This window comes from Bos indicus x Bos taurus, chromosome 1 (genome assembly GCF_003369695.1).
Source record: "Bos indicus x Bos taurus breed Angus x Brahman F1 hybrid chromosome 1, Bos_hybrid_MaternalHap_v2.0, whole genome shotgun sequence".
Lineage (NCBI taxonomy): Eukaryota > Metazoa > Chordata > Mammalia > Artiodactyla > Bovidae > Bos > Bos indicus x Bos taurus.
Genome location: NC_040076.1, coordinates 126,008,464 through 126,033,188, shown reverse-complemented (window position 1 = coordinate 126,033,188; position 24,725 = coordinate 126,008,464). Strand labels below are relative to the sequence as shown.

The 24,725-nt window shown below is 38.7% G+C and overlaps 2 protein-coding genes across 6 annotated transcripts in view; both read right to left on the bottom strand.

Annotated features, from left to right (window-relative positions):
- The window catches only part of XRN1 (5'-3' exoribonuclease 1), a 112,441-nt gene extending 98,489 nt beyond the window's left edge, over nucleotides 1-13,952 (bottom strand). For all 4 annotated transcript variants that reach the window (XM_027544378.1, XM_027544387.1, XM_027544395.1 and 1 more), the window contains exons 1-2: nucleotides 13,568-13,952; nucleotides 4,821-5,053 (exon numbers count right to left, since the gene is read on the bottom strand). In XM_027544378.1, the coding sequence (XP_027400179.1) occupies nucleotides 4,821-5,053; nucleotides 13,568-13,642 (308 nt within the window). In that variant the 5' untranslated portion in view covers nucleotides 13,643-13,952. The remainder of the gene's footprint in view (nucleotides 1-4,820; nucleotides 5,054-13,567) is intronic.
- Nucleotides 13,953-14,877: 925 nt separating this feature from the next.
- ATR (ATR serine/threonine kinase) overlaps nucleotides 14,878-24,725 on the bottom strand; it is a 120,570-nt gene continuing 110,722 nt past the window's right edge. The window contains exons 42-47 of one of the 2 annotated variants that reach the window (XM_027544354.1): nucleotides 22,480-22,630; nucleotides 21,734-21,890; nucleotides 21,465-21,618; nucleotides 20,018-20,169; nucleotides 16,501-16,606; nucleotides 14,878-15,263 (exon numbers count right to left, since the gene is read on the bottom strand). In XM_027544354.1, coding sequence (XP_027400155.1) covers nucleotides 15,090-15,263; nucleotides 16,501-16,606; nucleotides 20,018-20,169; nucleotides 21,465-21,618; nucleotides 21,734-21,890; nucleotides 22,480-22,630 — 894 coding nt within the window. In that variant the 3' untranslated portion in view covers nucleotides 14,878-15,089. The remainder of the gene's footprint in view (nucleotides 15,264-16,500; nucleotides 16,607-20,017; nucleotides 20,170-21,464; nucleotides 21,619-21,733; nucleotides 21,891-22,479; nucleotides 22,631-24,725) is intronic. The other variant, XM_027544362.1, reaches the window with a different exon arrangement.

Here is a 24,725-nt window from a genome sequence, read left to right as displayed (position 1 = left end):
AGGACATGATTATTTTAGAGTCTGATAGAAATAGGTTTGAATATCAGCATCCCAATTCCAGTATGGTTTCTCTGGTAACTCGTGTATGGCACACAAATATGCCATATGGCACATAATTTAGTAAGTCCTGCTTTATGTACATTTTCTACAGCCCTGTTACTAGTTCTTGGAGAAGGCAATGGCACCCCACTCCAGTACTCTTGCCTGGAAAATCCCATGGACAGAGGAGCCTGGTAGGCTGCAGTCCATGGGGTCGCTGAGGGTCGGACACGACTGAGCAACTTCACTTTCACTTTTCACTTTGGTGCATTGGAGAAGGAAATGGTAACCCACTCCAGTGTTCTTGCTTGGCGAGTCCCAGGGACGAGGGAGCCTGGTGGGCTGCTGTCTATGGGGTCACGCAGAGTCGGACACGACTGAAGCAACTTAGCAGCAGTAGCAGTTACTAGTTCTAACTACTGTGTTCTGTTGAATTCTATTTCTGTGATAAACAAACTCTTCTTTGTATTTAACCTCTCTCTCACCAACCTCTTCAATATAATAAAAACTCTGAAGATAACAACTCATTTGTAATCTCTCCAATTGAATCCATTCTTTCCTCATTTCTCCTCTTTCTTCTTTGAAGAAATGATTATTCAGTGTTACTATGTGATAAGTTCTTGGGCTACAATAAAAAAGAAATGATTCCTCGTCTTAAGAGTTACATACTAGACAGAGTGCAAGAAAACAGTGAAGAGTCAGTCGCACAGTCGTGTCCAACTCGTTGTGACCCCGTGGACTGTAGCCTGCCAGGCTCCTCTTTCCATGGGATTCTCCAGGCAAGAATATTAGAGTGAGTACCCATTCCCTTCTCCAGGAGATCTTCCCAACCCAGGGATCAAACCCAGGTTTCCTGCATTGCAGGCAGATTCTTTACTATCTGAGCCACCAGGGAAGCCCTAGAGTATAAGAAATAGATAGAAATAAAACATTGTTTAATGTAGCTGCAACACAGAGAATGTCTGGGACAGGAACAAAGTAAAACTACTAGTCTAGGTAGAAGATTATGAAGGCCAGACTGACACAATAGCAGTAAAGATGAAAAGAAGTAAATAGATACGACTCAGATGTGAGGAATGAGGAAGAGGGAGAGGCCCAAATTTCTCTTGGACTTTGGAGTTGAGCAGCTATTTACATGGTGCTTTCACGGAAACAGGAACGTAGAAGGATGGCAAATTTGAGGCAAAGATGAGTTCAATTCTGAATATGTTAAGCCTGAATTGTATCTGTGGTATCCAGAAGGAGTCATTTAGCAGGCATTTGGATATATAGAAGTTCTGGGACGAGATATCCACCAGAAAGATAATTTGGGAGTCAGTACAGTTTCAGTAATTAAAGCCATTGGATAAAATCTCTCAGGACCTAGGACAGAACCTTAAGAAACATCAGTTTTCAAGAAAAAAAAAGCAGGGGAAGAGAAGATAAGGAGATTAAGAAGGTAGAGTCGGGGACTTCCCTGGTGGTCCAGGGGCTAAGACTGAGCTCTCAATGCAGGTGGCCAGGGTTCAGTCCCGGGTCAGGGAACTAAATTCCACACCCCACAACTAAGGCCCAGCACAACCAAATAAACACACTTTTTTTTTTTTTTAAGGTAGTGTTGGAGGCAATTCCCTGGTGGTCCAGTGGTTAGGGCTCGGTGCTTCCATTCCTGGGGCCCAGGCTGGACTCCTGGTCAAAGACAGTAGTTACCTGAAGGTTATGGGAAGGAAGTTCAAGAGAGAAATAAGGGTCAACACTGCTAAATACAAGAGATAAATGAAGTAATATAAAGACAGAATTATTCTTTAGATTTAGTCTCTTTAAGAAATTTGTTTGTAATTTTGTAAGGAAGTTTCAGTGACATGAGGGTGATGAAAGATAGGAGCAGATTTAAAAATGAGTAAGAGATGTGTAGAGATTATGATCAGAGAGTATGAATAAAGGAAAAAAGGCACTATGGAGAATGAGAAAGGGCTAACTGGGGGACTTTGGGGAAACATGGAGCACGGGATGCTACAAAGTATCGAGTAAGTGCCTGTGGTGGTTATGGTGAATTGGCCCTCAACATCCACTCCTTTCTTCTAGTTCATCTTCTGAGGTTGGAAAGATATAAAAAATTAAACTCTCAGGCTTCCTTCAGCTAGGCCTCTGGATGTGACTTAGATTTTGTCAGATGTTTCCACAAAACATTTGGAAGGGAGAAGTTTGGTGACGTGTACATAACAGTTGTGGCACTGGGCTTGTAGGCAGGGGTGTGTTTACCAATCAGTTCAGTTCAGTTCACTCACTCAGTCGTGTCTGACTCTTTGTGACCCCATGAATCGCAGCACACCAGGCCTCCCTGTCCATCACCAACTCCAGGAGTTCACCCAGACTCATATCCATCGAGTCAGTGATGCCATCCAGCCATCTCATCCTCTGTCGTCCCCTTCTCCTGCCCCCAATCCCTCCCAGCATCAGAGTCTTTTCCAATGAGTCAATTCTTCGCATGAGGTGGCCAAAGGACTGGAGTTTCAGCTTTAGCATCATTCCTTCCAAAGAAATCCCAGGGCTGATCTCCTTCAGAATGGACTGGTTGGATCTCCTTGTAGTCCAAGGGACTCTCAAGAGTCTTCTCCAACACCACAGTTCAAAAGCATCAATTCTTCGGCGCTCAGCTTTCTTCACAGTCCAACTCTCACATCCATACATGACCACTGGAAAAACCATAGCCTTGACTAGACGGACCTTTGTTGGCAAAGGAATGTCTCTGCTTTTCAATATGCTATCTAGGTTGGTCATAACTTTCCTTCCAAGGAGTAAGTGTCTTTTAATTTCATGGCTGCAGTCACCATCTGCAGTGATTTTGGAGCCCAAAAAAACAATAGTAGAAGAGATTTCAATATTTAGCAGCTTTATAAGTGCTGAGAAGCAAGGTCCAGGGCATTTTATTTTTCCCAGTATGGATATGGCAGGTATATTGGGGCCTTGGAGCTAACAGATAAATTTATGGCTTCTTCATTGTTGAATTATAACTGAATTGACCCCTTCATGGATCACAGCCTTGTCATGGTAAAGGGGGTTACATAACTTGATGAAGCTATGAACCATGCTATGCAGGCCACACAAGATGGACGGGTCATAGCAAAGAGTTCTGACAAAATGTGGTACATTGGAGGAGGAAACAGCAACCCACTTCAGTATTCTTGCCTAGAGAACCTCATGAATAGCATGAAAAGGCACAGATATGACACTGGAACAGGAGTGCCCCAGGTTGGAAGGTGTTCAATATGCTACTGGGGATGGGTGGAGGGCAATTACAAGTCACTCGAGAAAGAATGAAGCAGCTGGGCCAAAGTGGAAATGACACTCAATTGTGGGTGTGTTTGGTGGTGAAAGTAAAGCTGATGCTGTAAAAAACAATACAACGTTGGAACTTGGAATGTTAGGTCCATGAATCTAGGTAAATTGGATATGAGTAAGGAGATGGCAAGACTGAATATCAACATCTTAGGAATCAGTGAACTAAAATGGACAGGAACGGGCAAATTTAATTTAGATGATCACTATATCTACTATCGTGGGCAAGAAGTCTTTTGCCTTTCACAATGATTTTATAAGTACCCAATTCTCTTATTATATCCCTTTCTGCTTAGAACGAACTTCTATTACCTGCAACTGAACACTGACTGACACAATGGGCTCATATAATCCTTCTTCAACACTAGATTTTCTAGCCCAGCAGCTCCCCCGAATTAGTTTAACAATTATCAGGAGAATCTGGTAAAAAAAAAACAGTTTCTAGGGCACAGTTTTTGGAGATTCAGATTAAAGTAAGTCTTGGGTGGTACTTGAGAATCTAAATTTGAGTAAGAGATGGCCCCTGTCTTCAAGGATTTCATTGTTCCAATATCTTCAGTGTCTTTTCTCTTTTGATATTTAACTCTCTATAGTTCACCATCCTCTTCCCATTCTCAGGCCTAAACTCCTCCAAAGTACTCTCCCAACCTTCCTTGATCTTTTCCACATTTGATTCAACAGTGGCCTTTCTACTCCTTTACCAACGATTGTGATAAAAGGAAAGGATCTATTATGCTAATGACCTATCAAACTCACTAGACTCAGGGTTTCTTTCCTGCACTTCCAACAACCCTCTAAACTTTACTTCTGCTACTCAAAACAAGGACACAGCATGCTTGCATTGTTATTTAGAAATAACCCACAGGTACAGGATTTTTACTTTAGCATAGTCTTTCTGTGTACAATCCTTTTCCAACCTTTTACTTCTCTTACTCCGCAAGTCATCCAAAGGGCTAATAATATCTCAAGTGTCCTAACTCAGCTCTCTTCTACTCCACAATCACCTTCCAGTTTCATTTGCCTTTCTATCCAGGGAGGACCCATATTCAAGCAAAGTCAGAATCAAGCCCAGAGTCAAATTAAACGTCAGCAACATTCTCCTTAGCACAATCAATCATTCACTATGCAGTTCCATAGCTCAGGATGAAATACTATAGGAACTTTACTATGACTATTTCCGAATTACTAAGTTTTGAGAAGTCTGAAAAATTTGTGACAGAGAACAGAATAACTTTATCTAACCCAACATATACCCTTAGAAACAACATGCCATTTGAATAATTAATTTGTTTACTTGGTAAAATGTGACATTGTAAGTGTGAGATATTCCATTTCTGCAGGGGATTTAAGCAGAAAAGAAACATGAAAAGGAGATGCACTGTGTTAAGCCAAGCCAATTATCTTTAAAATATTACATTTTATTAATCTAAATGGCATTCTAAAACAAATCATAAATGTTTTACCTAAAACGCCTCCCACGCTGTTGGTTCATCTTTGCTCGAGGAGCCACACCATCAACAGCCATGAAGAATACTTTCCTGGGCTTAATAATGCGGAACAACACCTCCAAGTAGTGAAAAATATCAGTGAAGATTTTATCATCTGAAATTCTGAAGTGAACATCATCATCATTAGGATGGGAACACTGATGTATAATTCCATTCATATCCAGGTATAAGTTATCAAATTCAGGAATCTAAAAAACAAAAAAATGATCAAGACCATTATTATAATCAATCACATATACATAAGCATCTGATAAAAAGCAGGATATAGGGACTTATTCTGATTATATAAAAACTCAGTAAACACAGTTGAATAAATAAACAAACAGGAGGAATAAGGAAGATAAAGACATATTATATGGTTACACTATGCACCAAAAGCTTGATCACATTTACTGCCAGGAAATTATTTACTTATTTAAAATATGATAACCTGAGAATACATCAAATAAAGTACTTGATTGATCTGGTACCCAAAATATTAGTCTCCTTTCTTCTGTTTGAGATTAATTTCTAAAAGCCTCTATTTTCTCTATAAATGGGTAACATGATACACATTTTTATCAAATGGCTCTATGCACATGGTCATTAAAAGGTTTTACAAGTCATTTAAAGCCTTATTGAATATTTGGTTTCACTGAAGTGTGTGTGTGTGTGTGTGTGTGCACACGCTCAGTTGCTTCAGCTGTGTCCAACTCTTTGCAACCTCATGGACTGTGGCCCACCAGGATTCTCTGTTCATAGAATTTTCCAGGGGAGATTGACGGAGTGGGTTGCTATGCCTTCCTCCAGGGAATCTTCCCAACCCAGGGACTGAACCTGCATCTCTATGTCTCCTGCACTGGCATGCAGGTTCTTTACCACTAGCACCACCTGGAAAGCTTTCACTGAAAACAGAATCATTAGTTACATTAATTTAAAAAGCTTAGATTATGCCAAGAAATTTAGGAAATTTTGAAAACTGATTTTTCATACATGGACTAAATAATTTCTAAATTTTGGCTAAGAGGCATATGATTTTACAGAAAGGTTTTCATGGTTCTGATTCTGATCTACTTTTCCTCCATTTACATATTTATGAGCAAGGGTTCTCTCATGGCTCAGACTCAGGTAAATAATATGCCTATAATGCAGGAGACCCAGCTTCCTTCCCTGGGTTGGGAAGATCCCCAGAAGGGAATGGCAACCACTCCAGTATTCTTGCCTGCAGAATTCCATGGACAGAGAAGCCCGGCCGGCTATAGTCTGCTGCTGCTAAGTCACTTCAGTCATGTCCAACTCTGGCGACCTCAGAGACGGCAGCCCACCAGGCTCCTCCATCCCTGGGATTCTCCAGTCAAGAACACTGGAGTGGGTTGCCATTTCCTTCTCCAGTGCATGAAAGTGAAAAGTGAAAGTGAAGTCCCTCAGTCGTGTCCGACTCCTAGTAACCCCATGGACTGCAGCCCACCAGGCTCCTCCATCCATGAGATTTTCCAGGCAAGAGTACTGGAGTGGGTTGCCATAGTCTATGGGGTCACAAAAAGTTGGACACAACTGAGCAATTAACACTTCACTTCAAGGCGAATGGTCTGAAACAATATACAACACAAAAAACTGAAACAGGCACAACTTAATATCTAGAAAAATAAAGGAACGTGAGAGGAGTCTGCCTTATATGCCAACGAAAGAAAGGCATTTTGAATTTTGAAATATAAAAACATTATGGGCTTTCTTAAACTTAAAACTATTTCTGAAACAATTATTCAAATTTTACCATAGGCATAGGTAACAAAGGGGCTTCCCTGGTAGCTCAACTGGTAAAGAATCCACCTGGCAATGCGGGAGACCTGGGTTCAATATCTGGGTTAGGAAGATCCTCTGGAGAAGGGAAAGGATACCCACTCCAGTATTCTGACCTGGAGAATTCCATGGACTGTATAGTGCATGGGATAGCAAAGAGTTAGACACTACTGAGCGACTTTCACTTTCACTTCACTTCAGTCAGTTCAGTTCAGTCACTCAGTCGTGTCTGACTCTTTGCGACCCCATGAATCGCAGCACGCCAGGCCTCCCTGTCCATCACCAACTCCCGGAGTTCACTCAGACTCACGTCCATCAAGTCAGTGATGCTATCCAGCCATCTCATCCTCTGTCGTCCCCTTCTCCTCCTGCCCCCAATCCCTCCCAGCATCAGAGTCTTTTCCAATGAGTCAACTCTTTGCATGAGGTGCCCAAAGTACTGGAGTTTCAGCTTTAGCATCATTCCTTCTAAAGAAATCCCAGGGCTGATCTTGTTCAGAATGGAGTGGTTGGATCTCCTTGTAGTCCAAGGGACTCTCAAGAGTCTTCTCCAACACCACAATTGAAAAGCATCAATTCTTTGGAGCTCATTTTTCTGTAGAGTCCAACTCTCACATCCATACATGACCGCTGGAAAAACCATAGCCTTGACTAGACGGGCTTTTGTTGGCAAAGTAATGTCTCTGCTTTTGAATATGCCATCTAGGTTGGTCATAACTTTCCTTCCAAGGAGTAAGCGTCTTTTAATCTCATGGCTGTAATCACCATCTGCAGTGATTTTGGAGCCCAGAAAAATAAAGTCTGACACTGTTTCCACTGTTTCCCCATCTATTTCCCATGAAGTGATGGGACCAGATGCCATGATCTTTGTTTTCTGAATGTTGAGCTTTAAGCCAACTTTTTCACTCTCCTCTTCACTTCCATCAAGAGGCTTTTAAGTTCCTCTTCACTTTCTGCCATAAGGGTGGTGTCATCTGCATATCTAAGGTTATTGATATTTCTCCCAGCAATCTTGATTCCAGCTTGTGTTTCTTCCAGTCCAGCGTTTCTCATGATGTACTCTGCATATAAGTTAAATAAGCAGGGTGACAACATACAGCCTTGATGTACTCCTTTTCCTATTTGGAACCAGTCTGTTGTTCCACGTCCAGTTCTAACTGTTGCTTCCAGACCTGCATACAGATTTCTAAAGAGGCAGATCAGGTGGTCTGGTATCCCATCTCTTTCAGAATTTTCCACAGTTTATTGTGATCCACGCTGTCAAAGGTTTTGGCATAGTCAATAAAGCAGAAATAGATGTTTTTCTGGAACTCTCTTGCTTTTTCCATGATCCAGAGCATGTTGGCAATTTGATCTCTGGTTCCTCTGCCTTTCCTAAAACCAGCTTGAACATCAGGAAGTTCACGGTTCACGTATTGCTGAAGCCTGGCTCGGAAAATTTTGAGCATTACTTTATTAGCGTGTGAGATGAGTGCAATTGTGCGGTAGTTTGAGCATTCTTTGTCACTGCCTTTCTTAGGGATTGGAATGAAAACTGACCTTTTCCAGTCCTGTGGCCACTGCTGAGTTTCCAAATTTGTTGGCATGTACTTTCACAGCACCTCTTTTAGGATTTGGAATAGCTCAACTGGAATTCCATCACCTCCACTAGCTTTGTTCGTAATGATGCTTCCAAAGGCCCACTTGACTTCACATTCCAGGATGTCTGGCTCTAGGTAAGTGATCACACCATCGTGATTATCTGGGTCGTGAAGATCTTTTTTGTACAGTTCTTCTGTGTATTCTTGCCACCTCTTCTTAACATCTTCTGCTTCTGTTAGGTCCATACCATTTCTGTCCTTTATCGAGCCCATCTTTGCATGAAATGTTCCCTTGGCATCTCTAATTTCCTTGAAGAGATCTCTAGTCTTTCCCATTCTATTGTTTTCCTCTACTTCTTTGCACTGATCATTGAGGAAAGCTTTCTTATCTCTCCTTTCTATTCTTTGGAACTCTGCATTCAAATGGTATATCTTTCCCTTTCTCCTTTGTTTTTTGCTTCTTTTCACAGCTGTTTGTAAGGCCTCCTCAGAGAGCCATTTTGCTTTTTTGCATTTCTTTTTCTTTCTTCTGTAGAACGTCACTAACCTCCTTCAATAGTAAGGAGTGGTGGGTGGCGGCCGCATGACGCTGGAGCAGTGAGCAGCCAAGAGGAGATACGCGACGTCTAAGGTCAGGACCGGGGGCCGTGAGGAGATACCCCACGTCCAGGGTCAGAGAAACCCCAGTAAGATGGTAGTCACTGGGTGAAGACATCAGATGGCAGACAGACAGAAACCACAATCACAGAAAACTAACCAATCCAATCACATGAACCACACCCTTGTCTAACTCAATGAAACTATGAGCCATGCCGCATAGGGCCACCCAAGACAGATGGGTCATGGTGGAGAGTTCTGACAAAATGTGGTCCCCTGGAGAAAGGAATGGCAAACCACTTCCGTATTCTTGCCTCGAGAACCCCATGAACAGCATGAAAAAGCAAAAAGATAGGACACTGAAAAATGAACTCCCTAGGTCGGTAGGTGCCCAACATGCTACTGGAGATCATCGGAGAAATAACTCCAGAAAGAAAGAAGAGACGGAGCCAAAGCAAAAACAACACCCAGTTGTGAATGTGACTGGTGATGGAAGCAAGGTCTGATGTTGTAAAGAGCAATATTGCATGGGAACCTGGAATGTTAGGTCCATGAATCAAGGCAAATTAGAAGTGGTCAAACAGGAGATGGCAAGAGTGAATGTCAACATTTTAGGAATCAGTGAACTAAAATGGACTGGAATGGGTGAATTTAACTCATATGACCATCATATCTATTACTATGGGCAAGAATCCCTTAGAAGAAATGGAGTAGCCCTCATAGTCAACAAAAGAGTCTGAAATGCAGTACTTGGATGCAATCTCAAAAACGACAGAATGATCTCTGTTCGTTTCCAAGGCAAACCATTCCACACCATGGTAATCCAAGTCTATGTCCCGACCAGTAATGCTGAAGAAGCTGAAGTTGAACGGTTCTATGAAGACCTACAAGACCTTTTAGAACTAACACCCAAAAAAGATGTCCTTTTCATTATAGGGGACTGGAATGCAAAAGCAGGAAGTCAAGAAACACCTGGAGTAACAGGCACAGTTGGTCTTGGAGTACAGAATGAAGCAGTGCAAACACTCATAGAGTTCTGCCAAGAGAACGCACTGGTTATAGCAAATATCCTCTCCAAGAATGTAAGAGATGACTCTACACATGGACATCACCAGATGGTCAATACCGAAATCAGACTGATTATATTCTTTGCAGCCAAAGATGAGAAGCTCTATATAGTCAGCAAAAACAAGACCAGGAGCTGACTGTGGCTGAGATCATGAACTCCTTGTTGCCAAATTCAGACTTAAATTGAAGAAAGTAGGGAAAACCACTAGACCATTCAGGTATGACCTAAATCAAACCCCTTACTATGATACAGTGGAAATGGGAAATAGATTTAAGGGACTAGATCTGATGAAGTGCCTGATGAACTATACTTGATCAGCTTATACTTAAAAGTGAGTACTGTATCCTTATGTTACTCCATAAAGCACTACTGTGAAAAATTTTGATGGGAACCTAATTTCCTTTCCCTTAAAAGTCGTATGTTTCTTTTTTCTAGGTGACAAAGCTTTTTTCTCTTTTTCTTTTTAAAGTCCATGAATTTTACTAGAACATATTTTGATGTTGTAAATATTCTTGGGTACATAGTATATTCTTTCAACATGGTTTCAATTTGTTTTATAACTTCAAAGTTTTCTTTAATTATAGTTTTCATATTTTTCTATTATTTTGCTTTGATTTCCTTTTTCAATAATGCCTATTATTTGTGTTGATTATCATTACTTTCACTTGAATCTTTTTTCTCTTAAAATTTTATTTTCACCTTCTTTTTTCTTATGGTTAATTTGCTTTTGCCTTGCTACTAGGCTTCATTTCTGACATGATTTTGTCATTTACATCTAATTTTCTCTAGGTTCTGTCACCTATTCCTGAATTTTTGTAACTGATTATATGTTGTTTTTCATGCCTTATATCATTTTCTTAGTGCCTCTTTAGCTTATTCTGAAATAGGTTATAATTTTGATCTGTTTTGTGTGCATGTCTTTATTGCAAGCTTTTACTGTGTGTGTGTGTGTGTGCGCTAAGTTGCTTCAGTCATCTCTGACTCTTAGCGACCCTATTGACAGTAGCCCTCCAGGCTCCTTTGTCCATGGGGTTCTCCAGGTAAGAATACTGAAGTGGGTTGTCATGCCCACCTCCATGGGATTTTCCCAACCCAGGGATCGAACCTGGTCTCTAATGTCTCCACTGGCAGACAGGTTCTTCATCACTAGGGCCACCAGGGTTATTGTCTGTACAAATGTTATTTTGTTCCCCTTTCCCCCATAACTTTGCATACTATACACCCTTGACATTTTTCTATTGTTTATTTTTATGTAAATTTAATTTTTCCTGAACTTTTGGAAGAACAATGCATTTAGGAAAACTTTAAAGCTTCCTCTTCTGCTACTTTGGGATAGTATTAGAAATATGGTGGTTTGCTTGGTTTGTTTTCTAAGATTTCTTGACTCTGTAATTCTTCCCCACTTTTATCTTCACTTTCTTCTCTTATCTGTCTTGTCCCTTTCCTGATAAAATTTTATTTCACTCCTGGCAGTTTTTCTTTAGGGTAGGCTGTGCCTTAGAATAGTGCCTTGGCAAGTCAGTTTTGAAGGTTCACAGGAGTTAGTCGGCTCTTGCCATTTAAAACCCTTCAGTTACAGCTACTGCTACTAATAGGCTTGGAGAGTCTTAGTAAATATCCTGAAGTTCTGTTCTCAGGTTCATCAGATGCTACCCCATTTTTTTCTTCTTCCTCTTGCAGAGATGCCAGTATCAACAGGGTCTAGAGGTTACTGGTAGTCTGTCTCCACCTATTTTATCCTGGAATTCTTGGGGATACCCTGTCACACGGTTTTCTTGCAATTGTTTTATCAGTTTAAATTTTGCAATCTAGTATCTGTTTGTTTTTAAATACGTTTTCAGAGAAACCAAAAACTATGCCCTGTCATTACTACCATCATTTTACTAGAACTCACTCCTCCATCCAATCCCTTCCCCCAACTAGCTTTTGAACTACTGTGACTTACTTAGCACTACCATGTTTTAAGTACTGCTTGGGAGAGTAGCTGGTGATTGCTTTTGGAAAGACACCACTTTGATGATCACAGTTTTAAACCTATTATTAGTGTTCATGTCATAAAATTGCCTGAGAGCCATTATTTTTGTTCAGCAACAAAATTTCTCAAGATGGAGAAAATCCAAGATCCTTACATCAAACCAAATTCTTTGCCAAAGAGTAGGGAGGTAAGACAATACTGAACAGATTGTGTATTATCAAGTTAGTCTGAATGTCTTAATTTAGAGAGAAAGTGACTGATACATGGCAGGTACTCAAATGTTTGTTGCACGAAGGATCCAGGAAAAATCTAAGTTAGTTGTCACTATTTTCATCCTCTTCTCTGAAAGAAATGTTTTCCTGTCTAACTCAAACTACATTTCAGATAAATTAAAGACAAACTACCATTCTGCAAGTTTTGGTAAGCTTTTCCTCATATACCAAATCTGATAGGAATCCGACAACAAAGAATACCTCCGGGAAGTTTAACCCTACCTTCCCACTATTAGTATTTTTTACAAAGAATAAACCATAATTTAAGAGACAGCATGATCGTGTTCACTGGATTATTTCCCCTCATATTAAACAATGCTATCATCACAACTAAGTCAATAAGCTATACAAATTTAAAAAATAATTTTTCCCCTGTAAAATATAAAATGGACAAGAGATCTACCAAAACCATTAAATAAACACAAGCAACAAACACTAGCCCCAAATTCTAGTTTATCTAATATATTGCTGTCGTTCAGTTGCTAAGTCGTGTCGGAATCTTTGCCCGTCTACTGCAGCACGCCAGGCTTTCCTGTCCTTCACCATCTCCCGGAGTTTGCTGGCTATTTTTTTGCCACAGTTCCAATACATGAACTACATTTTTGAAGCGTGCACATAAACTCTTTGCTGGGGTCATTATATACCGAATATGACGATTACAAGTATTAGTGCTCTTACAGTCTGCTCCTCTCTCCGTTCTCCCCCCTGCTCCTCTCCCTCTCTCCCCTTCTCTTTCTCTCACACACACACACACACACACACACACACGCACATACACGCACAATGAAGCCTTCAAATAAGTGCCCTGGTCCGTCCAAATATATTTTTATTTCTTTCGGAACGGAGGATTGGTACGGTTCTTGGGGTAATAGAAAAAATGTACAGAAAGGCATCATAAATATGAACCATCAGCCACGTCAGAAAGTCTAGGCGTTGGGGGTGGGGCGGGATGCAGCCCGAGATAAGGGAAAGTAAACAGGGGTATCCAACGGCTGAGGCCGTTAGTAATGTTCGTGGGTGGGTCGGCTGGCTCTGGGTGAGGACCCGGGGGAGGCCCTAGGAGAACATCCACTCCGCTTCGAAACCTCTAGAAAGAAAAACGAAACCTGCAACTTCCTGGGAAGGAAGGGGAAGCACTCCCGAGAGCGTTGCTCCCCCGGACTTGATGTCGGAGTCACGCAGGCCCTGCCCCGGCAGGAGCTGTCAGAACCGCCGCATCCCCGCGGCTCTGCCCACAGGAGGGCGACCTGCGCGTTCGCTCCCACTCAGATCACCAGGGTGTCCTCAAATGTCCTGCTCCCCTCCCTTCGCCGCTCAGCCAGCTGACGACGAGCAGCAGGAGGCGGCTGGGAGCCCAGGTGCTAGGGTGGAGAGGGCCGCCGAGCCCCAGGCCCTCCGCCTTCTCAGCCGCTGCCCCCGTGCTCACCCACCTGATGCTCCTTCACCACTTCGCTGAGGCAGGGATATCGCTCCGAGATCCATCGGTAAAACTTGGGGACTCCCATTTCGGCCGTCAATATTAACTCCAGTCAGGGCCAAACGGAAACCAAACGCCCCGCCGGGGCCTACGCAGCCGCCTCCAGCCGTCGCTCCGCGGATGACAACACACCGCCCGCCCGACCATAGAGACCGGCCGCCAGGCCTAGAGCGGCCGGCTCCGAGGCCGCATCCCCGGGGCGGGGCTCTAGTCCCGGCCGAAAGGCCCGCCGCCGAGCTTCCTGGTGGGTTACACGAAAGAAACCCAAGGCGCGTTTCGATGTGCGTGTGAAATTCAATTCTGAAAATGTCAGTTGATGGAGCGGTTCTCTATCAGTGGATTTGTAAGTGGTGTGGAAACCCCATGAGACGACTGTAAGAATCCTGGCTCTTTCTGTCTCCTGGGATTACAAATCTCAGTGGTTTTCAACACGAATTTGTAAAGGTCTGATGATTTATTTGGTTTACTTTGTGAGCGTTAATTTTTCGAGGTTATGACGGTTTCTTTTCAAAACTTTCTTCTTCCAAATTACTTGCTTAAAATAATTTCCCAACACCCCTCCATCCAACTTACTCTACAACTGTTTACATTATGACTTTCCTTGAATAGGAAAGTACATGTTTAGTTTTCACATTTATACTTCTTGGGTTACCCCCATCACACTTAAACTGTACAAAAGGCAGAATTCTGTAAGGTGAACTTAAGTGAAATTACCATTTATTTGCATATAATCTCATTGCTTTGTAATTACTATGAATTATTTTAAATCTTCTGTAATAAAACATACCCCCAAATTTATTATTAAAATTGTTTAGGTTTTAAAACCTCATGAAATGTTACGTACTGCTTTTCCCCCAAACTACAGGATTCTGCATTCTGGTGCACTTTTAGTATGGTAGCATCTTTAGAAATTACAGAATGTTTATACAGTTTTCATATTCATGCTAATTGGCTAACTTTTCTCTCCCTATCATATTTTCAACCATACCAAAAAAAGGGAGTTTTACTAAATGAAGTTAATAATGTGCTGTGTATGTTTTACATCTCTCTTACTAGACAATTCCCAGATGGCAGGGCAACTATTGTTAGCTTTGTGCACAAATATAGCACAGTGTTAACATAAAGAGTATTTATTCAATATAATTTTTTGTTCAAATGAATCCTTATGCTAGCACTTATAATCAGTGAAAATTGTGAAATGAAATTAGGCTGGCTTGTTTTTTGCAAATATCTTTTTAGAGCATAAAAACATAAAATATTCCATTTCTCTATAATACACAGTATATATTAAGAAAAGTTTATTTCATAACAACATATATTATTTTAAATATTATTAACAATCAGGGAGAAATACCAGTTACTCTGAGAATATAAACATATGTTTTACTTTGGAACTGAATAGATAACAACCACAGATTAATGCACCAAATGCATTAAATTTAGATTATTAACATATTCTTTAAAGTAATTCCATTTTACATATATGGGGTCCAACCAAGGTACATCTGGCATAGCAAGTTTTCATCAGTAGCTTCTTGTATAAGGTAATGCACGTGTCCTTCGATAGATAATGGCAGCCCTGTCACTCTATTTCGGGTCTTGATTACACCTCGTAGTCGCTGCTCGATGTCAAGAACATGAGTCTTGGCCTAAAAAGAAATGGAAGATCATAAGAACTAAGGTCCTAGTGACATGTGGATGTATGTTTATAAACTGGAATTACTGACTTTCTGTTATTTAACAAATATTAATGCCATTTTACTGACCCTTACCCCTTTTGTTAAGAGCAAATACAGACAAAAGAGAGAAGAAACAAATATGATAACTTGAGATACTGATCTTAAAACTTGCAATGTTGACCTAACATCAACTGCGTGGAAGTTTTTCAGGACTAAGTGAAATATCAAGAATCTCTTCCACATTAGAAGTCTAGAAAAATAATTAAAAAAAAAAAAAATCTACCCTAAAAAGTGTTTAGGACATAAACATTTGAATATTAATATTCTAGGAATAGCAATAAAACTCTGATGCCTAATATCTTCCATTAGTTTATGCAAATGGGAATTCTACATGAGCACCTGGAATCCTACATATTTCTCTCAATCAAGATAGCATATCAGAATGCAAAAGTGAGAATGATGTTATTAGAATAACAATCCTCAACCTATTCTAACTTACTTAAAACAACTATCTGGAAAATTTGAGTCTTCAACCAATATAGTCAGCTCACTGCAGCCAATCATTCAACCAACAGTGGACTGAAAAAATTCAGGGAAAAACAATTCTAGAAAGTTCCAAAACAGAAAATTTGAATTTGGCACGTACCAGCAACTATTTACATAGCATTTACACTATATTTACAACTATTTACATGGTATTTACTTTGTATTAGGTACTATAAGTAATCTAGAGATGATTTAAAGTATATGGGATGATATACACAGGTTATATATACAATGCCATGTCATTTTATATAAGGGATTTGAGCAATCTGGGATTTTGGTATCCATTCCAAGGGGGTCCTGGAACCTATCTCCAATGGAAACCCAGGGAAAAGGGACTACTGTGTTAGTAGAGTGACTTCTACATATTGAAGCTGAGACCTGCTGCTCTATAAATTCAGGCAATTTGTGTTCACGTTTTTCCCACTCTTTATCATAATTGTGAATTGTTATGATTAAACAGGCATATCTTGAACTGTTTTTATTACATGAAGGATAATAGTGTTAACATTAGTAATGATGAGAAAACTTACGGCATTGTCCTACTACATGGAGAACTAGATTTCAGAGTATTAAGTGGTCAGTCACTGACAGTATTTAGAATCAGTTTCCATTTGCAGAGAAATACAATATCAGTTCATATCAAGCTGCACCTTCTACTGACCTTTTCATTGACAACTTCCCCTGTTTCATTCAGTGCTGCTTTGGAATGCCCTTTCACTGGTTTACTCCATTCCACAAGAGGATCATGTAGAAAAGTCTTTAAGACACTAAAATGGAAACAAATATTATAATACAGTGTTATTTTTATAAAAAGAATTCTCATTAAAGTCAACACTTAGGTGAAGGTAACTGAAGGATGAGAAGCTAATCATAATACTTTACTAAACACATTACTACTGCTTCAGAAAATGCTATACTTTCTCTTTCAGAGAATTTGCCTTTGCCTACACGTAACCAATGTATTCTACCATAATGCCTGGTAGACAGCTCTTAAATTAAAAAAAGTGGGTAAGTAAGCTTTACATGTTCTTCTAAAAAACTACTTTCCACAACTAACATCATATTTAATGGTGAAAGACTGGCTTCTTTACCCCAAAGGTTAGGAACAAGACAAGGATGTAGATGTCTCCCCACGGCTATTTGATGTTGATCTAGCTAGGGCGATTAGGTAAGAAAAAGAAAAGGCACTGAGATTGGATTGGAAAGAAGAAGTAAAATTCTATTTACAGATGACCTGCTGTTGTAGAGAGAAGAATCTTAAGGCATCTATAAAAATAACTATTACAACAAATAAATGGGTTCTGTAAGATTACAGGATACATGATCAATATATAAATTTAGTTATGTTTCTATACACTAGCAATGAACAAACATGAAATTAAGAAAAAAATTCCTTTCAGAATAGCATTAAAAGGAATAAAATACTTAGGAACACATTTTTAAAAAGTTAACTACAAGATTTGCAAACTAAGAATTATAAAACATTGTTGAAAGAAATTTAAGAAGACTTAAATAAATAGCCCCCTGGAGAAGGAAATGGCAACCCACTCCAGTATTCTTGCCTGGAGAATCCCATGGATGGAGGAGCCTGGTGGGCTACAGTCCATGGGGTCGCAAAGAGTTGGACATGACTGAGCAACTTAACTAACTAAATAAATAAATAGAAAGACTTATCAACTTCATGGATCAGAAGACTTAATACTGTTAAGATGGCACTGCTCCCTAAATTGATTTACAGTGTCATTCCTATCAAAATTTAGGCTGGCCATTGCTGAAAATGACAATATGATCTTACAACGCATATGGAAATGCAATATACTTGTAACAGTTAAATAATCTCGGGAAAAAAAAAAGTTGGAGGATTCACATTTCCTGATTTCAAAATTTACTACAAATCTACAGTAATCAGGACAGTGTTGCTGTTGGCATAAGGTTAGATATATAGATCAATGGAATAAAACTGAGAATCTAGAAATAAGCCTTTACATGTATGGTCAATTGATTTTCAACAGAAGTGTCAAGACAATTAAATAAGAGAAAAATAATCTTTTCAAAAATGGTGCTGAAACAACTGGATACACATATTTAAAATAATAAAGAGCCCAACTTCACTCTAGATGCACAAAATAACTAAAAATGATCAAAGATTTAAATAAGAGCTAAAACTGTAAAACACTAAGACATATATGTGACTCTTCATGACTTTGAATTATACAGTAGTTTCTTAGATATGACACCAAAATGTACAAATAACAACAAATGTAGATAAATTAGCCATCAAAGGTAAAACTGTTTTGCTTCAAAGGGCATCATCAAAAATTAATCAGCAATTCATATATCAGAGAAAATACTTACAAATCATATATTCATGAAGGTCTATATCCAGAGTATTTAAAGAACTCTCACAACTCAAAGAAAGACTAATAATTCAATTTTAAAAATGGGCAAAGGATTTAAATAGACATTTGTCCAAAGAATATATACAGGTGACCAATAAATACATGAAAAGATGCTCAACATAACTGATCATTAGGGAAATGCAATCTGAAACAATGACATACAATTTCACACCCACCAACATTGTTACTGTTTAGTCGCTAAATTGTGTCTGACTCTTTTGTAGTCCCATGAACTATAACCGGCCAGGCTCCTCTGTCCATGGGATTTTCCAAGCAAGAATACTGGAGTAGGTTGCCATTTCCTTCTCCGGGGATCTTCCCGACCCAGGGATCAAACCTGTGTCTCCTGCATTGGCAGGCAGATTCTTTACCATTGAGCCATGTGGGAAGCCCCAAATAAAATAGACAATAACAAGTTCTGGTAAGGATGTGGAGAAATTAGAACCCTCAGACACTGCTAGTGGGACTATAATGTATTACATCTGCTTTTCAAAACAGTTTGAAAACTCCTCAAAATGTTAAGCTTAGAGTTAACTTATGATCCAGGATTCTACTCCTAGGTATAACCAAAAGAAAACATGTATCAACATGAAACTTGTACTCAGTGTTCACAGCCACACTATACACAATAGCCAAACCAATCCAAATGTCCATTAACTGATGAACTGATAAACAAAAGGTGGTATATCCATATAATAGAATATTATTTGGCAATAAAAAAGAATGAAGTACTGATACATGTTACAGCACAGATAAAACCTTAACATTATGCTAGTGAAAGATGACACACATGAAAGGTCACATTTTGTGTAATTCCATTTATATATGAAATATTCAGAATATACAAATCTATAGAGACAGAAGCAGTGACAGATTTTTTGGGTTCCCAAATCACTTCAGACAGTGACTGCAGCCATGAAATTAAAAGACGCTCCTTGGAAGGAAAGCTATGACACACCTAGACAGTGTATTAAAAAAGCAGAGACATCACTCTGCCCACAAAGGTCCTTATAGTCAAAGCTTTGTTTTTTTGAATAGTTATGTATAAATGTGAAAGTTGGACCATAAAAAAAGCTGAGCGCTGAAGAACTGATGCTTTCGATCTGTGGTGCTGGAGAAGCCTCTCGAGAGTCTCTTGGGTTGCAAGGAGATCAAACCAGTCCATCCTAAAGGAAATCAGTCCTGAATATCCATTGGAAGGACTGATGCTGAAGCTGAAGCTCCAATACTTTGGCCTGCTGTGAGGAGCCGACTCATTGGAAAAGACCCTGATGCTGGGAAAGACTGAGGGCAGAAGAGAAGGGGGCGGCAGAGGATGAGATGCGTAGAGAGCCTCACGGATTCAATGGACGGGAATTTGAGCAAACTCTAGGAGTTAGTGGAGGACAGGGGAGCCTGGCGTGCCATGGGGTTGCAAAGAGTAGCACACGACTTAGCAACTGAACAACAACAACAAATAGAGACAGAAAGAGATCAGTGGTTACCAGGAGATGGTGGGGGAGTAGAATTGGGGAGTGACTGCTAATTTCTTTTGGAAGTGATGAAAATATTTTATAATTAGATAGTGGTGATGGTCACACAGTCTTGTGAATATACTAAAACCACTGTAGTATATGTATTAAGACTGAATTTTTTGTTATGTAAAATATATCTTAATGAAAGGTATTATTAAAAAAAAACTTCAGTACAAAGTAGCTTCTGTATAAAGAAAACATACTTAAGAACCAATAGTCACATCCAAAGTTACTATTAAATTGTTTACAGAATATAAAGGATTACCTCATTAAAGGCTCTCTCTGATCTCGCATTAGTCTCATTGTAACTTCACAAGCTCTTCGAAAAAGACCTTCCGTTCCCATCGGACCCATTCCGTTAACCATATTATGAGTCAGGCGAAATGGAACAATTTCTGGGACCTCAAAGGTTTCTCCCTTAAAACAAGGCATTTCATTAAAAAGTAAAAATGCTGTAATTTTAAACTATGCAAAAAATTTGAAGCTTCATATTTGACTCTTTTAGCAAAGAGCAAACATTCTCTCAAAATATTTATATTTGCAGCTTACATTAGTGGCCTATATCATGAGTCATATGACTCCACCTCTGCTTTTGAGGAATTGAAACACAACTCCTTGGATAAGATCTAGAGAATGGGTAGATTCATCTTTCACTGAATTACTGAAGTGAATAGCATTATAGAGAAGTATTTATGATTTATTATTTAGCCTTATATTAACGGGGGTTCCCTGGTGGCTCAGACAGTAAAGAATGCAATGCAGGAGACCCGGGTTCAATCCCTGGGTTGGGAAGATCCCCTGGAGAAGGGAATGGCAACCCACTCCAGTATTCTTGCCTAGAGAATTCCATGGGCAGAGGAGCCTGGTCGGCTATAGTCTATGGAGTCGCAAAGAGTCAGACATGACTGAGCAACTCACACACACACACACACATCCCTGACACAGGAAGTGTATGTAACATGTATTATGATGAAGTCCAGTTCATTTATTTTCTGCCATTCTCTAACCTGCCTTTCCTAGAATGTTTTCATCACTCTGGTCAGTTTCCCTAAGTTTCTCTCATGTATGAATCCCCTATACCAGTGATTTATCTCTGATTTGTTTTCTGTTGGGTCTGTGGCTTTTCGTGGTTTCCAAACAGCAGATGGCAACCCATAGAGAATCAGGATGAAGAAAATTAAACTGGGTTTAATTACCAGTTCACCTTTCAGGATCATAACATTGGAAAATTGGAGGGTGGGCTTAAGGAGAGTCCAACCTTCATTTATTACCAAACCCCAGTCTGGACCTACAGAATCTGAATTTCCTGGGATGTTTCCTAGGTATCTGCATTACAAAAAATTTCTTAGATGATTCTGATGTGCTGCCAGGTTTGGAAACAATCACATCAAATTACTGTCCCTTTAAAACTGAGTCTTAGTAAAATGAACTGTTCATTTAAGAGAACTATGAGTCAGAACTTGGATCTATACTTTTGGACTTAAAAAGTTCAGTGCTTTAGTTTAGTTTTACTGTATCACTCTTTTGAGTTCTCTCCAACCTAAGTTGCTTTACTGAGGGATATGGGATCCACTGACTAAAACCAGTTAACCAACTTGCAATGTCACTTAACTGAGACTGTAACTGCTACAAATTGTCTAGGAAGAACAGCTGTTGAGGAAAGGATATTAGGAGAAAACATACAATTACCTATGGTAAGTCATATCACATACCTTATTGAAGAGACAGTTGAAATCCACATGTACACATTCACCAGTCAAAGAATCAAAGAGAATGTTTTCACCATGACGGTCTCCAAGGCCCAGGATATAACCGACCATTGACATAACTGCGGTGGAACGACAGTATGCTGATCTGCTACTGTACCTAAAGGAAATATAATGCCTATCAAATATCCTTGTATCATATGAGGCAACATACATATAAATATATTTTTTTAAAAAGCTAACCATAACAATATATTATATTCTTGGTAACTAACCATGATGTAGGATCAGGGAATGTTCTCAGAAACCACTCATGAAAAACAGGAGGATGCCTGGGCAGGAGAAATTCTTGGAATACTTTGAGTTTTTCAGACAAAGCTGCTGATTTTGGCAGCATACACTGCCGAAGTTCCTTCCCTGTCATATAAACTCCTGCAAGGTAAAGTGATTTCCATTAATCACACAAGCCAAATGGAAAAAGGGGCAATTTTCTTTTGGTGAAAATAGGACAGGAAAATATCTACTTTTAATCAAATTGTATTCAAATTATTTTATTCCATGGGTTATAATCTAATACTGTCACTGTTTATTTTGGTGCTTAAATTATTCGATGTTTGGCCAGTGGGAGAGTCTAATCCTAGTCTAACACTTTGGTTTCATTCTAGCTTTATCTTTCCTTTTCTTTCTCTAATAATGTAAAACTAGCTCTCATTAACCATAGTGTATTTATTTACTTACTCAAGTCTAGTTTACACATAAAGTAGTTTAAGAATTGCTAACCAATAACTCCTAAAAAATTACATTTTCATATACATGTTTGTAAGCTATCTCAAATCCTTTTGGAATAAATAAAAAGAATTAAAACACAAGGAAGGAAGGAAGGAAGAAATGTCTTAAGTACTTCTGCATATAGTACCTAGAAATTTTACTATGGCTTATACCCCTAAAATGTACAATGATATATGTTAATAATTATTATACCTATATTATATGTTTATACCGTAAGAATTAATTTTAGTACCCTTTTCTTTATATAGTTTGGTCAGAATAGGTCTCAAACCAGCAGTGTTGTTGACCCATTCAATAATCCCACATTCATCATTCAATGGAATAACTGCATATGTTCGAATATGAAGTTCTCTTCTACGAGATTCTGCATCTTTTCTTAAGCACTATTAAAAAAAAACAACACACACACTTAAAAGTTAAAAATTTCTAAATGTTATGTCAAATCTATCTAAAGATTTTTCTTTTCATAGCAAAAGAATGTCAAATAAAGCTTACTATGTAGTACAGATGAATAATTCTTTAGAATGGTAGAGCAGGAAACTACTGGGACAGTATCCATAATTTATTACCAAATCATTAGAAATGCCTTTGGTAAGTACTTCTTTAAATTACTCACTATTAATATGACAACAATACAGTCTTCAAAAATATTATAATTATGACAAATAATGACAAAATAATCTTTAAAAATTGCTTCCAAGACATTCCTGAAACATTAAGTCCTTAGTCACAGAGAAGCTATTTAATTTTACCCAAAAGATGCATGATCAAAAAAATACGAGTTTTACGATATCCCCATATAGCCTCATTTGAAAAATCATCTAGCAGAGGAAAGCTTTTCACATCTCATCTGCTTAATCCTAAAATATACTAGGTAAGGATAAACAGTATGTTATTTAATTCTGGAACTGTATGAAATGAACAAACTATGCACAGATCTATAATTGTAACCTGTCAAATTCAAAAACACAAGCAACTGATCAAAAATACATTTTAAGTGTTAGGAATAAATAGGCTACACAAATGTCAGCAAAATAGTATGGCATGAGAATCACATAACAAGATCAGTAATATGGCCTCCTAGACCAACATAATGAGACTAGTTTTTCACCATCAGGCTATTTGACCATGTTAATGTGGGGGAATGGTAATGAAACAACTTAATTGGTAACAAAGCTGATTAAGATAAATTTATAAATGAAATCCAGGCCACTTGATACTCCCAACTAGAAAAACACTCAAGGAGCTTTGGAACAAACATACTGATAGTTTAATATCAGTAAATTAAGTACCAAGTTACTAAACAACATTTTAAATAAAGAATATTCCTTCCCTTCATAATACCTTTGAAATGGGTTTTTAATATGGAATTAGTTTTTAAACTACCTTTGGTTAAACTGAGCACAAATCATAATTCTTCTTAAAAAAACAAAACAAAACTCATCTGCTGCTATATGTTTTCTATTTTAAGGGTCCATAACTTTTCCTGCTAATAAAAGAGGTACCAGTAAAATGTAGGAAGGGGATAGAAAGGAAGAATGAATAGCATATCAAAAAAAAGTAAGGTTTTCACAGTATGGTTTAATTTTTTACCAATAAAAAAATAGATGCACTTATAAAAACCTGGCTAGAGAATAATTCAAAACACCAAAAGACCATACATTTATAATAACCTTTTAATGAGATTTTTCATACCATCTCTGAGACAGAAATCAAGCACTTACCAATAGCACTGGGAAAAAAAAAAAAAAAACCCCTAATGATCACCTTTAAAAAGAGTGCTGGTAAAAATAGAACTAACATTTTTTCCTAGCACTGAAACATAAAACACAAATAAATCTGATAGAAAAAATACATTATAGATAATTTAAACATTACATAGAAAATATTTTCCTTTGTTAATATGTCTTTTACTTCTTTTTCTCAATATAACAAAAGTATCTTACTTTTAAAAAATTAAGTGAAACCAGAAAGTTCCACTTCAGGACACATATCCAAAATACTGACAGCAGGGACTCAAATAGATATCTATACACCTAGGTTCATGGCTGCATTATTCACAACAGTCAAAAGGCAGAAGCAACCCATGTGTCCACTGATGGGTGAATGGATAAATAAAATGTGGATTACACATTCAATTCTATATTATCCAACCTTATAAAGGAAAGAAATTCTGACATGCTGTATATAAATGAACTTGATGACATAATGCTAAGTGAAAAAGCCAGTAATAGGGGCTTCCCTGGTGGCTCAGATGATAAAGAATCCGCCTGCAATGCAGGAGACCTGGGTTCGATCCCTGGGTTGGGATGATCTCCTAGAGGAGGGCATGGCAACCCACTCTAGTATTCTTGCCTGGAGAATCCCCATGGACAGAGGTGCCTGGTGGGCTACAGTCCACAGGGTCACAAAGAGTTGGACACAACTGATTGAGCAAAAAGGACAAATACTATTTGACTCCACTTAAATGAGATATCT